This window comes from Dendrobates tinctorius, unplaced genomic scaffold (assembly GCF_039654945.1).
Source record: "Dendrobates tinctorius isolate UK_male_01 unplaced genomic scaffold, ASM3965494v1 ptg000085l, whole genome shotgun sequence".
Lineage (NCBI taxonomy): Eukaryota > Metazoa > Chordata > Amphibia > Anura > Dendrobatidae > Dendrobates > Dendrobates tinctorius.
Window position 1 is genome coordinate 7510078 of NW_027361753.1, and position 14349 is coordinate 7524426.

A 14349-nucleotide genomic window follows, 5' to 3' on the forward strand; every position below is an offset into this window, starting at 1 on the left:
ATCCCACAATCTCATCCCGACCCCGGTCTCTTCTCGCGGCTCGTCCCGTGATCTCGTCCCGACCCCGGACTCTTCTCGCGGCTCGTCCCGCTATCTCTTCCCAGTCCCGCGGCCCCACTACCACGGCGGTACTTTTTGATTTCCTGCGGTTCCTTTAACATTCCTACATCGGCGGACCCCGTCAATGCAAGGGTCCGTTGGCACCCGTTGGTGTCTCGACGGACACGGATCCGTTCTACGCCTTTTTGGCGGATGTCAACTGACGGGAATAAAGTAAGTATGAAACAGGCCTAAAATCGCACCTCTAGAAGATCTGAATACCTTCTCAATACCTATAGCAGTAATGGTATCAGTGTTTCCTCCTTGAACAAGTCTGAAATGTTAGAAGCGGTGGAACTAGAGGCTTCTGACAAGTGTTTGCAAATTCTTTTTTTTTAAAAGATCCAATTGTGCGCTCAACATATTGCAATTTGCTAGAAACACATTCAATCAAATAAATCAAATCTTCTGTATTGCAATTTATGTAAGTGATTACCGGATAAGGGTGTGTGCACACGCTGCGGATTCTGCTGCGTTGTACAGTACCTTTATTTCTTATGGAAAAAAAAAACGCTGTGCACACGCTGCGGATTTTTCCGCGGGTTACAATCCGCAGCATGTCAATTCTTTGTGCGGTTTCCGCTGCGGTTTCACACCTTATCATTATGAGGTGTGAAACCGCAGGCTAATCCGCAGATAGTCCTGCGGATTTACCTGCGGATTTTTCAACAAAATCCACACAACCTAAAAACTACGTGTGCACATACCGTCAGAAATGCCAGTCACTAAAGAAGTGAATTTTGTGCTAATAGAATAGTTTGTGATAACCATGGAGCAACTGGTCACGTCTCCAATGAATGCACCAGGTAATGAGATTGCACCATCGCTGCCTGCTGGAGTGTGAGCAGACAGTGGTGACCTGCTTGGATTTGTCTTAAATATTATGTTATACATTTACAAGTAATATGAAAATGATGCAATTTCATATTTTGAGAATCTTTGAGAAATACAAAATTGTATAAAATGTGACTATTGTAAGCAATGTTGATAATAATCTGTGTCTGCATTGTGTCTGGTTTCACATTAGCAGCATGAGTAGCGTTCGGACAATTAGTGAGGATGCAGAAACACCAGATGACGATGAGCTTCCCTACAGCGATGATGAGACGGACAATGAGTTGGACAGTCCGCTGTCTCTTCCAGACGGAAGTCAAATCAACTTATATGAAGAAGAGCAAAATCGGACAACCAAAGGTAAGTGATCACAGCAATTCAGGTGCCTGGGAAACAATCACCAAGCTTGTCACTGAAGACTGCACAATTCTGCTGAGTGACTGCAGCTCTGGAGTATAATACAGGGTGTAACTCAGGATCATAGAATCATAGAATCGTAGAGTTGGAAGGGACCTCCCGGGCCATCTGGTCCAACCCCCTGCTCAAAGCAGGATTCGCTAAATCATCCCAGTCAGATGTCTGTCCAGCCTCTGTTTGAAGACTTCCATTGAAGGAGAACTCACCACTTCTCGTGGCAGCTTCTTCCACTCATTGATCACTCTAACTGTCAAAAAGTTTTTTCTAATATCTAATCTGTGTCTCCTCCCATTCAGTTTCATCCCATTGCTTCTAGTCTTTCCTTGTGCAAATGAGAATAAAGATGATCCTTCTACAATGTGACAGCCCTTTAGATATTTGTAGACAGCTATTAAGTCTCCTCTCAGTCTTCTCTTTTGCAAACTAAACATTCCCAAATCCTGCAACCTTTCCTTATAAGACAGGGTTTGCAGACCAGTCACCATTCTGGTTGCTCTTTTCTGAACTTGCTCCAGTTTGTTGATGTCTTTTTTAAAATGTGGTGCCCAAAACTGGACACAATATTCCAGATGAGGTCTGACCAAAGAGGAGTAGAGGGAAATAATGACTTCACGTGATCTAGACTGTATGCTTCTGTTAATACATCCTAGAATTGCATTTGCCTTTTTTGCTGCTGCATCACACTGTTGACTCATATTCAGTCTGTGATCTATTAGTATACCCAAGTCTTTTTCACATGTGCTGTTGCTTAGCCCTATTCCTCCCATTCTGTATATACTTTTTTCATTTTTATTGCCCAGAAATAGTACTTTGCATTTTTCCCTGTTAAAAACCATTCTGTTAGTTGCCGCCCACTTCTCCAGTTTATTTATATCTTTTTGAATCCTCTCTCTCTCTTCTCTAGTATTAGCTATCCCTCCTAGCTTTGTGTCATCAGCAAATTTAATCAGTTTACCCTCAATTCCTTCATCTAAATCATTGATAAAGATGTTGAACAATACAGGGCCCAGGACAGAGCCCTGTGGTACCCCACTTGAGACATTCTTCCAACTGGATGTTCAGCCATTTACGACCACTCTTTGGGTCCGATCACTAAGCCAGTTATGAATCCACCTAACAGTTGCCTTGTCCATTCCATACTTAGTCATTTTTTCAATAAGGATTGTATGAGATACTTTGTCAAATGCTTTGCTGAAGTCAAGATATACTATATCTACAGCATTTCCTTGATCCACCCAATCAGTGATACCTTCATAGAAGGAAATTAAGTTAGTCTGACATGACTTATTAGTTACAAACCCATGCTGACTCTGTTTAATCACTTCATTCTTATCCAGGTACTGACATACATGTTGTTTAATAATTTGTTCAAAGATCTTTCCTGGTATAGAAGTCAGACTCACCGGCCTATAGTTGCCTTGGTCCACCTTCTTCCCCTTTTTGAAGATAGGAACAACATTTGCTCTTCTCCAGTCTTCTGGGACTTCTCCTGTTCTCCAAGAATTTTCAAAGATTATGGAGAGGGGTTCAAAAATTTCTTCTGCTATCTCCTTCAGTACTCTGGGGTGTAATTCATCTGGACATGGAGACTTGAATTAATTTAGGTTAGCTAAGTGTTTCCTCACTATCTTTCTGTTTATAGATATCCTGGATTCTTCTATTCCCTTAATAGGACAGTGAAGAACAGTTGATGTTACATTTCCTTTCTGAGAGAAAACAGATGCAAAATAGGAATTTAAAAGTTCGGCCTTCTCAACATCCTGTCTTACCATTTCATCATTTTCATCCTGTAAAAATCCTATAGCATCTTTGACTTTTCCTTTACTTTTGACATATCCCGAAAATCCTTTATTATTGCTTTTGACATCAGTAATGTAATGTATGTACACAGTGACTGCACCAGCAGAATAGTGAGTGCAGCTCTGGAGTATAATACAGGATGTAACTCAGGATCAGTAATGTAATGTATGTACACAGTGACTGCACCAGCAGAATAGTGAGTGCAGCTCTGGGGTATAATACAGGATGTAACTCAGGATCAGTAATGTAATGCATGTACACAGTGACTGCACCAGCAGGATAGTGAGTGCAGCTCTGGAGTATAATACAGGATGTAACTCAGGATGAGTAATGTATGTACACAGTGACTGCACCAGCAGGATAGTGAGTGCAGCTCTGGAGTATAATACAGGATGTAACTCAGGATCAGTAATGTAATGTATGTACGCAGTGACTGCACCAGCAGAATAGTGAGTGCAGCTCTGGAGTATAATTCAGGATGTAACTCAGGATCAGTAATATAATGTGTTATGAGCTCACTTTCTCCTTCACCTTTGATGTCCGATGAACTCCCTCTGCTGGTGAAAGGAGGTAGTGAAATTGATTTGGATGGGAAAAACCTGTCATCTGAACAGGTGGAGTGTGATTGGACATCCGGAATTTCTGAGTGGATATAAAGCCGCCGACGCCCTGCTGGGTTGCTGGTGATCCTCTCTGCTCTGAGCTCTGGCCTCCAGTTTAGTCCTGTCTACTAAAGCTAAGTTTTTGCTCTGTTATTGTTCCATGAGATTTTGTCTGGTTTACTTAGTGTTTGTGTTCAGCCTGCCCTGGTTGGGACTGGCTGAACTCCATTTTTGTCTCGGATCAGTTGATCTCTTTGCTCTGTTGTCAGAATATACCTGAGTGCTGATATAGTGATTTTGAAGTCTAGTGACTTCAGGGCCTTTTCTATCAGACGTGTTGGACATTATTTTTGGCAGGGTTTTTGCGGATTGCAGACAGTTGCTTTTCTTTCCTGTCCTATCTAGTTAGTGAGGGCCCCATCATTTGCTCAGCCTGTCTTTCTGTCTGTGTTTGCGTTTTCATCTGTTTTCACCGTCAATACATGTTGGGGGCTGTCTATTGCTTTGGGGTCTGCTCTGGGGCAGTTTAGATTTCCCTTTTCTTTCTTTAGGTTTATTTAGTTCTCCGGCTGTGAATGAGGTGTCTAGGACCACCGTAGGAACACCCCACGGCTACTGTTAGTTATTGTGAATAGGATCAGGGGTCTGCAATCCGCTAGCTACCAACCTCTCCGGTTTTCTGGACTTAGCTTGTATTTTTGTTTTTTCCTCCTCCGGTGACTCATTCATGACAATAATGTATGCACACAGTGACTGCACCAGCAGTACAGTGAGTGCAGCTCTGGAGTATAATACAGGATGTAACACAGGATCAGTAATATAATGTATGTACACAGTGACTGCACCAGCAGAATAGTGAGTGCAGCTCTGGAGTATAATACAGAAGGTAACTCAGGATCAGTACAGGATCAGTAATGTATGTACACAGTGATTGCACAAGCAGAATAGTGAGTGCAGCTCTGGGGTATAATACAGGATGTATCTCAGGATCAGGATCAGTAATGTAATGTACTGTATGCACACAATAACTGCACCAGCAGAACAGTGAGTGCAGTTCTGGGGTATAATACAGGAAGTAACTCAGGATCAGTAATGTAATGTATGTACACAGTGACGGCACCAGCAGAATAGTGAGTGCAGCTCTGGAGTATAATACAGAAGGTAACTCAGGATCAGTACAGTATCAGTAATATAATGTATGTACACAGTGACTGCACCAACAGAATAGTGAGTGCAGCTCTGGAGTATAATACAGAAGGTAACTCAGGATCAGTAATGTATGTACACAGTGACTGCACCAGCAGAATAGTAAGTTCAGCTCTCAGGAATAATACAGGGTGTAACTCAGGATCAGTAATGTATGTACACAGTGACTGCACCAGCAGAATAGTGAGTGCAGATCTGGGGTATAATACAGGATGTAACTCAGGATCAGTACAGGATCAGTAATGTAATGTACTGTATGTACACAGTGACCGCACCAGCAGAATAGTGAGTGCAGCTCTGGAGTATAATACAGGATGTAACTTAGTATCAGTACAGGATCAGTAATGTAATGTATGCACACAGTGACTGCACCAGCAGAACAGTGAGTGCAGCTCTGAGGTATAATACAGGATGTAACTCAGGATCAGTAATGTAATGTATGTACACAGTGACTGTACCAACAGTATAGTGAGTGCAGCTCTGGAGTATAATACAGGATTTAACTCAGGATCAGTAATGTATGTACCCAGCGACTGTACCAGCAGAATAGTGAGCGCAGCTCTGGAGTATAATACAGGATGTAACTCAGGATTAGTAATGTATGTACACAGTGACTGCACCAGCAGAATAGTGAGTTGCACCTCTGGGGTATAATACAGGATGTAACTCAGGATCAGTACAGGATCAGTAATGTAATGTACTGTATGTACACAGTGACCGCACCAGCAGAATAGTGAGTGCACCGCTGGAGTATAATAGAGGATGTAACTCAGGATCAGTACAGGATCAGTAATGTAATGTATGTACACAGTGACTGCACCAGCAGAATAGTGAGTGCAGTTCTGGAGTATAATACAGGATGTAACTCAGGATCAGTAATGTAATGTATGTACACAGTGACTGTACCAGCAGAATAGTGAGTGCAGCTCTGGAGTATAATACAGAGGTAACTCAGGATCAGTACAGGATCAGTAATATAATGTATGTACACAGTGACTGCACCAGCAGAATAGTGAGTGCAGCTCTGGAGTATAATACAGAAGGAAACTCAGGATCAGTACAGGATCAGTAATGTATGTACACAGTGACTGCACCAGCAGAATAGTGAGTGCAGCTCTGGGGTATAATACAGGATGTAACTCAGGATCAGTACAGGATCAGTAATGTAATGTATGTACACAGTGACTGCACCAGCAGCATACTGAGTGCAGCTCTGGACACGCCCAGGAAGAGGAGGAGCGTCGCAGCTGAGCGTCTGCAGGCTAGGATTTTGCTAAGCTCCTGGGAAGGGAGGTTTTTTTTTTCCTGCAAGGACTTTCCATCTGCCCCCTTCCCAGGAAAGAGGACTCTCCCTGGGACTGAGCGCCGGGGTTGTGCCCCTGGCTCCCACCCCCCGGCAAGCCAGCTGGGGGTGGGGGGGCCTCATCCACCATCAGGAGGCCCAAGGCACAGCCAGCCAGTCCCAGGGATGGGGAAAAAGCGGACCCCAGGGGGCCGCAAGGCTCCAGGGTCCGAGACCCCTGAAGTGAAGCCTGTGGCGGGCCCTTCCCCCGGAGGTGCAGCAGCCGGCAGAGGTGAGGCGGGGCCCCCCCTTAACATCTGGGGCTCCAAGGCTGCGGGAGAGCCGGCTACCACCTACGCCTCCCGCATCCATGCCCACCTCTCCGAATATGAGGAGGCCGGGAAGCAGCTGAGGAGACTTCGGGGGGAGTTGGAGGGAGCCAGGATAATATCTAAAAACAGGCTCCGTACCTCAAAGAAAGCGGAGGTCGCCGCCACAGTCCAGTGGCTGGAAGAGGAGATTCGGGCCCTGGAGGGCCGGGGAAGTGTCATCATGGCCGGCAGTGGCCCCTTCCAGCAGAAGCTGCGGAACGAGGACCGGTTCAGGGCCATGGCCGGTGGGTTTCCTGGGGGGTCAGGAGGCCCCACCCAGGTGGAGGAAAGTGAGAAGGAAGAGCAAGATGGCACCCACACTACACCCGGGCCGCCTCCACCTGAAGACCTGATGGACACCAGCAGGAGTCAGGTAACATGCAGCGGGATAGCCCCTGAGCAATTGGCCCTCCCACTGGACTCCAGTAACGCGGAGGAAAGCAGGAGCGAGGGGGAGGATGGAGGGAGTGGGAGTAATACCGAGGGGGGCTGCCTCATCCTCAGGCAAGTGCGGCAGATGGAATCCCCAGCACGGTTTGGCACCCGGAGGATGAGGCAACCGGGAAGAGGAAAAACAGGAGGCGCAGGCATAAGGCCTCTGAAGGCGTGGAGGAACAACTGGTTTTTGCGCCTCTTCCCGGGGCCCCTCTGTCCCGCTGTGTGGAACCCGCTACCCACCCCGGCTCGGGCCCTGTGGTGGGTCCGCAGCGAGGGAGCAGGGAAAGAGATGACTGTTGTGACCTGACTGTCGCATCTGGTGACAGTTCAGACCAGGGCAGCGACATGGAGGTCGGTGCTGGTTGTGGTGTTGGTGATGGTGTCCAGGCTCAGCCCTCGGTGGCAGGGGGGGCAGGCCTGGCACCAGGTAAAGTTGGTACAGCCAGGGCCGCACCTCCGGCGGCAAGTTCTGGAGCTTCTGGACCCCCCACGTACGGATCCGCTAAGTCTGGATCGCTAGTGGGGGTCCAGAAGTCTAGGAAGGGCGAACAAAATATCAAACGACAACTGAAGCGGTGCAGGGAGCTGGTCGCTCCCATGGCGGCGCCCGTGGTAAGAGCGGGGTCTCCGGCACGTCGACCCAAAAGGGGGTCTGTGCGGGGGGCTCCGCCGCCATTGGGCGACGAGGGGGAGTGGCCGGCCCTGCCCGTGGCAAGTGGTGGGCACAGAGTGGCGGCGGTGGTCTGCGAGGGGGGCGGGGCCTCCGCGAGTGTTGCCCAGCCTGCAAAGGCTGTGGCATGCGGGGGGGGCATGTCCTCCTCAGCCGCTGTCCAGCTCGCTACGTCCGCGTCACCTGGGGGGGCGTGGCCTCGCAAGGGGTCACTGCTCTGCCCGTGGTGGCCGTGACTGGTGGGGGGGCATGGCCACGGCAGGCCCGCTGCCCTCTGAAAAAAGCAGTGCAAGCAAGCTGCCCCCAAAAGCTGGCGGGGGGTTGTCGCAGTCCCCAGCCCACCTACCTTCATCTGAGGTTGCGGGGACTCTGGCGCCCCCTGGCAAGCCGGCGGAGGGGGTGAAGAAGGATGCAGGGCAGGGAGCGGTGCCAGAGGCCGTCCCTGCCCAGAGCGAGGAAATCAAAAGAAACTCTGAAAAAGAAAAAAAATGGTGCTGGAGAAACCAGGAGCTGCTGCTACTCCCAGGCACAACCAGGGAAATGTGCAGTATGTCATCAGCGCTGAGGCACTTAAAGGGGCAGCAGCACTCTTGGCCAGTAAGGGCAATCATGGAGCACCTGGCCAGCTAGGGCCCCCAGCAGGTGGGAGGGAAAATTGCGGCAAAGGAACTGTTAATGCTGATGTAAATATAAATAAAATTGGTGCTGAGGGGTATGAGGAGTGCGTGAGTGAATGTGAGAGCGGGGTGTCTGATATTTTTGAGGAGTTGTTTGCGGACGTGAATGGGGATGTGAGTGACATGGATGAGGGAGTGAATGTGGCTGAAAGTGCTGGAGTGAATGCTGGGGTGAGTGGGAATAATAGAGTGAATGGGAGAGTGAGTGGGAGGACGAATGAGGGTGCAGGCACAAGTGGTGGTGGGAGGGCTGGCCCATCTGCCCCCCCGGCCGCGAGACCCCAACGTAACTATGCGGGGGCCGCGACTGGGGGTCAGGGTGGTCCTGGGGGGGTCTCCTCGCCTCCGGGCTCCAGGGACGGCGCTTTGCACCACCGTTTCCTGGAGGCCCTTAAAAGGGGAGAAAGGTCGGTAACAGTAGAGGGGAGGAGAGAGAGACATGGCCTTGCTGCCTTCCAAAATCAAAGGGAGGGAGGGACTGTTTGGTCTCTCCCCACAGCCGGGCAGGGGCCGCCAAGAAGGAATGTGGTCCGTCTTAGGTGGGGGGGCAATGAAGCTTTACACCCAGGAGCAAGGTGGTGGAGCTCCTCCTAAAGATGGGCTTCGGGGTGAATGACATCTTTGCCCTGATACATCCTTCGGCGTCCCGCTTCTTTGATGTCAGTTTCGTGCGGCCAGAGGGGCTTGAGCTCTTCTGGTCGAACTACGAGCTGGTTCGAGAAGAGCCCGGATGGCGAGACTTCGTTGCGCAAGCGGTGTCTCGCCAAAATTCCGTCAAGCGAGTGACCGTGGTCACTTGTAACGAGTCACTTGCCGGCGTGGACATTATGACATGGCTTTCTCGTTACGGGGAAGTCACCGAGGTCCCAAAAAAGAACAGGGACGAATTTGGCATCTGGTCGGGGGGCTGGACCTTCATGGTAAAGCTGAAAGTTTCCGGCGGCACGGTCACCCACATCCCTTCCTCGGTGTTCTTGGGGAGGGACAGGATCCTGGTCTTCTACCAGGGGCAACCGAAGGTCTGCCACAAGTGCGGCGACCCTACCCACTTCAGTGCCAGCTGCAAGGTGCAGAAGCGTGCGTTGTGTGGTGGGGTAGGCCACCTGGCCGCCTTGTGCAAAGACATTCGGTGCCACCTGTGTGGTGACCTAGGTCACCCGCTCAGCCGCTGCCCTCGCTCTTTCTCCAATACCGCTGCAGGCCCGGTGGGGGGAGACGGTGAGGGGGCAACCTCTGGCGGCGCTTCTGCCATGGCAGGTGGTGGCGGAGGGGGAAGGGCTGAGGGGCCGGTGAGGAAGGGCAATGCTAAGGCAAGGGGCCCCGCGTATGAGCGGAGGCAAGAAAAACGCCATGGAGGCAAGGGGCAGGTGGAGCCTCGGGAAACCGGGGTGATGCCTGCCCCTCCCTCTAGGCCTATGGCAAAAGCCTCTGAGGCCCTGGGGGAGAGTGCGGTGAGTGAGGAGATCAGGAGGATGGAGAGAGAGGAGAAAGCGGCTGACTCAGACGACTCCTCTCGTTATGAAAGTGTCGACGAGGATGTCAGGGGGCAGCCTACAGCATCAGGTGGCAAAAACACAACCGTAAATCGGGAGGAAAGAGGGCTGACAAGTCTTCAAAGTCCCCCCCGCCCCCGACCACAAGAGTGCATACGGAAGGGCCCACTGACCCCCCTCTGATCAGACTCTCCAACCGATTCAGCGCCCTCGGAGGTTCAGATGATGATCCGTAAGACGAGGGTGCTGGGCCGGGGGTAACACCGGAGGGTCCTTCGGGGGATGGTGGAGTCCGTCCCTCAGGGGGCACTGTTCCTCCTGAGGGGGGGACGGGCCTGGAACCCGGGGGCGAGGACACCGGGGGGGAGGGATGGACACGTCGGGGGCTTCCCTAAAAAGGAAGGTGTCTGACCCCTCCCCAGGAGGAGGTGATAGCGGGGCAGGGAAGAAACTGGCCATCCAACTCGATCACCCATGATGGCTGAACTCGCCCCGTTGACGCTGGCTTCCATTAATGTCGCCAGCATTAAGTCAGATGCGGCTCGCTTCACGGCCTTTGATTTTTTTCTCCCGGATTGAGGCAGAAATTTTATTTTTGCAAGAGACCAGACTAACGGACATGGGGGCCATCTTTAAAGCACGGAGGGAGTGGAGGTGCGGGCCCTCATACTGGTCTCTTGCGGCCAAGCCGTATAGCGGGGTGGCAGTCCTTTTTAAAACTGCAGATGTTGAATGCCGACGGGTTACTGAGTTGGAAATGGGGAGGTGCCTGATCCTAGATGTCTTCATGAGGGGACAAGAGCTCCGGCTCATTAATATCTACGGCCCACAGTCCAAGTGGGACCGTAAATGTCTCTTCCTGAGGATCAAGCCCTTTCTTTTTACGAGCCGACAGTTGGTCTTCGGTGGGGACTTCAACACCGTTACGAGGTCCCATGACCCGGGGGATCCCGGAGACTGCCTGGCTTATGACAGCATCGCGCTTAATAGCATAGCTAGTGAAGCTCTCCTGGTGGATGTCCACATCCGGCACACCCCAGGCCACGGGGGTTTCACCTACCATAGGGGTAGCAGTAGGTCTAGAATAGACAGGTTTTTTTTGAAGGAGGGCGCCATCTTTTCTGCTGTGTCCGCCGTTGAGGTGGAGTTCTCTGACCACTGTTTAATTTTCTTTTCTCTGGATGTTGCAGAGACTCCTCGGATGGGAAGAGGGCTGTGGAAGCTCAATTCGTCCCTGCTGGAAGAAGCGGAGGTGAGACAATCCTTCGAGGATTTTCTTCAGAGCCAGGTACCGCTGTTGGATCTCTGTAGTAGTAAGTCAGAGTGGTGGGAGATCTTCAAAAAGCAGGTGGCGGGGTTCTTCTGTCAGCTCTCGAACCTCAGAAGTCTGAACAGGCACCGCTTGTATCAGGCTCTGGGGAGGAAACTCGAGCAGCTTGTCTCCACTGGAGGTGATCGTGAGGAAATCTCCAGAGTGAAATCTTTGCTCAAGAGGTGCCAGTATGATAGACACACATCTTTAGTTTTTGAGAGGGACTTCGGGAAGTACCGCTCGCCCGACCCTTACAGAAACTGTAAGATGTCAGTGAATTGTAAGATGGTGACAGGACTGATCGACAGTACGGGGTCCCTGAACAGATCCAAATCAGGGATCCTGGAGGTGGTCAGATCCTTATACTCGCGCCTCTTGGAAAAGAAGGATCTGGATCGGGATAGGATGTCGGCTTTCCTGGCTGAAACCGTCCCTGAGCCAGGGGGTGATCCCTCTCTTGGTGTTTTGGCAGAAGAAATTAGGGAGGAGGAAGTGAGACTGGCCATTGATGGGCTTCGGCCCAAGAAATCGCCAGGTCTGGATGGCTTAACATCCGAGTTTTATAAGACTTTTAGGGACTCCTTGGTCCCCTGTCTTTAATGAGTGTCTATCCTCGGGCACTCTTCCCGACTCAATGAGGAAGTCAGCCCTAATTATTCTGTCAAAGGGTAAAGATCCATCCCGTATCGAGAATTGGCGTCCCATAGCGCTTCTCGATACGGACCGGAAGGTTCTGGCCAAAGTGCTGTTTAATCAGCTGGTGAAGTTTGCACCCCGGCTCCTTTCAGGGGCCCAGCATTGCTCTGTTCCAGGCCGCAGTACTTATAGTGCTGTGCTTGGTGTCCGGGAGGCAGTGGAGCAGGGTAGGGCAGGCCACTGGAAGGGGTACTTGCTGTCGTTAGACCAAGCGAAAGCCTTTGACCGGGTCAACCATGAGTACCTCTGGTCCGTCCTTTTGAGTTATGGTCTGCCTGGGAGGTTTGTAAAATGGTTAGAGATCTTGTACCAAGGGGCTGAGACTTTTCCGCTGGTGAACGGTTGGTCAGGTCGCCCTTTTGAGGTGGGTTCTGGGGTCCGTCAGGGCTGTCCGCTGAGCCCGCTTTTATACGTGTTCGCGATTGATCCCTTCCTAAGGAGGGTAGATCGTGGACCATTGGCGGGAGTCGGGATGGACCAGGCGGGCTCTGGGTCCTCTCTGAGGGTGGTGGCGTACACCGATGATGTTTCCCTTTTCGTGTCCTCGAGGGGGAGGCGGATTGGGTCATGTCAGAGGTAGTGCGCTACTCCGGGTCCATGATCAACTGGGATAAATGTGAAAGTCTCTGGCTGGGAGGGGGAGATCCTAGTTTTGATCTCCCGGACACCCTTCCAGGGCCCCAGGCCACCGCCAAAATTCTAGGCATCGAATTTGGCCCCGGGGACTACCCCGAGCAAAATTGGGAGGGCAGACTTAAGATCGCCGCCCAAAAGGTGGACCAATGGAAGGGTTGGTCTTTGTCCCTAAGGGAAAGGGTTGCCCTGGCTAAAGGCTTTCTGCTTCCCTTGTTAATTTACCTAGGCAGCGTGTGCATCTTGCCAGAACCTCTCTGGACACGGGTCTATAGCCTGTTCTTCCAGCTGTTATGGGGGAATAGGCTCAACCTAATCAAAAGAGAGGTCACATACCGCACGAGGAGACTAGGTGGGTTGGGTATGGTCAACCCGGTAGTGTTCTTAGTGAACACCTTTCTTAAAGCCAACATTTCCAACCTCTGGCTAGAGAGGGCTCCTCCGTGGGTAGTCTCCTGCAAGGGTTGGCTTCGGCCCATCTTCCATGAATGGGAGACAGGAGGGCAAGTGAAGGACCTCCGCACACCTCATGGGCATCTCCCGGCTTATGCTACCCCGGTTCTGAAGGTGATCCGCCGGTGGGGTCTGGGAATGTGGGAAATCAGGACCATGTCGCGGCAATGCCTTGACAGGAGGGTTCTGTTGACCCATTTCCAGAAGCCCCTGGCCCTTAAGGATTGCCCAGGCTGGGATCTGGAGGTGGGGCTCGGGCTTTTAAATTCTAAGCGGATCCCCACAAAGTTTTGGGACTTGACCTGGCGCTGCTTCCACGGGAGGCTGTATGTAAAGGATAACCTGAAGTGCAGGAAATCCGGTGATCGGGGTTGTCCCTGTGAGGAGTGTGGCGACGTGCTGGAAAGCATGGAGCACTTCCTGCTTCAGTGTCCCTTTAATGCAGAGGTTTACAACAGGGTGGGGGCTTCCATACTTTGGCCGCGGCTGGCGTCCCTCTCCTATGCCGAGTGGGCCTATGGAGCGTTCAGAACTCTGGGTGGCCGAGACAGGGGCACTTTATTCCTAGTCAGTGTAGTGGTTAGGTTCTACATTTGGAATGCACGGTGCTTAGTTTCGACGCAGCAGAAAGCCCTCCCAAGGGAAGAGGTGGTTAGTAACATCCTGGGTGACCTGGTGAAGGTGCGTTCTTTGGAGTTCGAAAGGTTGGGTGTGAAGAGGGCCTCTTGGCTTTGGAGGGGCCTTTCCTTTTAAAAACGCACTCTAGGGAGAGATAGATTTTGTGTGAATGTGGGTAGGGACAGCATAAGGTGGTGTGGGTGGTGAGGGACAGAAGTAGGGGCAGATAGGGACAGGAAGGGACAGGCACTGAGGGACAGATAGAGATTTAGTTATGATAAGGTAGGTAGAGTAGGGGCAGGTAAGGACAGATAGGGACAGTTTCTTTAGGGACAGAAGTAGGGACAGTCTTAGTTGTTGAGGGACAGGGTGAATGTGTTAGTGAGGGATGGGGCCTCTAGAACTCCTTTTTCCTGGTGGTGGGCTACTGCATGGCACACCTAGATTTTTGTTTTGAGATAGAGAAATAATGGATATTGGGCTTGCAGGCACTGAACTTGGGCCTGTAAGTAAAGGTTTGTGGTGTGGTAATATTCGGTAAAGCAAATGATGTAATGACATTGCATTGTAATATTGTATTGTAATATGTATTGTAGTATATGTATTGTAGTATGTGTTGTTATTCTTTTCCGTAGTCAGAGGTGCATGGGGGGCGTAGTGAGGTTGGGAGGGGGGTGAATGGGGGGGTGAGAGCGGAAAAAAAAAGTAAAAGGACCCTAAAACAAGGGGAAAGTGGCAAATGGATATA

The 14349-nt window shown here is 50.9% G+C and overlaps 1 protein-coding gene across 1 annotated transcript in view; it reads left to right on the plus strand.

Annotated features, from left to right (window-relative positions):
• Window positions 1-14349, plus strand: part of LOC141097576 (phospholipid-transporting ATPase IC-like) — a 119355-nt gene that overhangs the window by 34555 nt on the left and 70451 nt on the right. The window contains exon 2 of the mRNA XM_073584822.1: window positions 1127-1293. Within this exon, the coding sequence (XP_073440923.1) occupies window positions 1131-1293 (163 nt within the window). The 5' untranslated portion in view covers window positions 1127-1130. The remainder of the gene's footprint in view (window positions 1-1126; window positions 1294-14349) is intronic.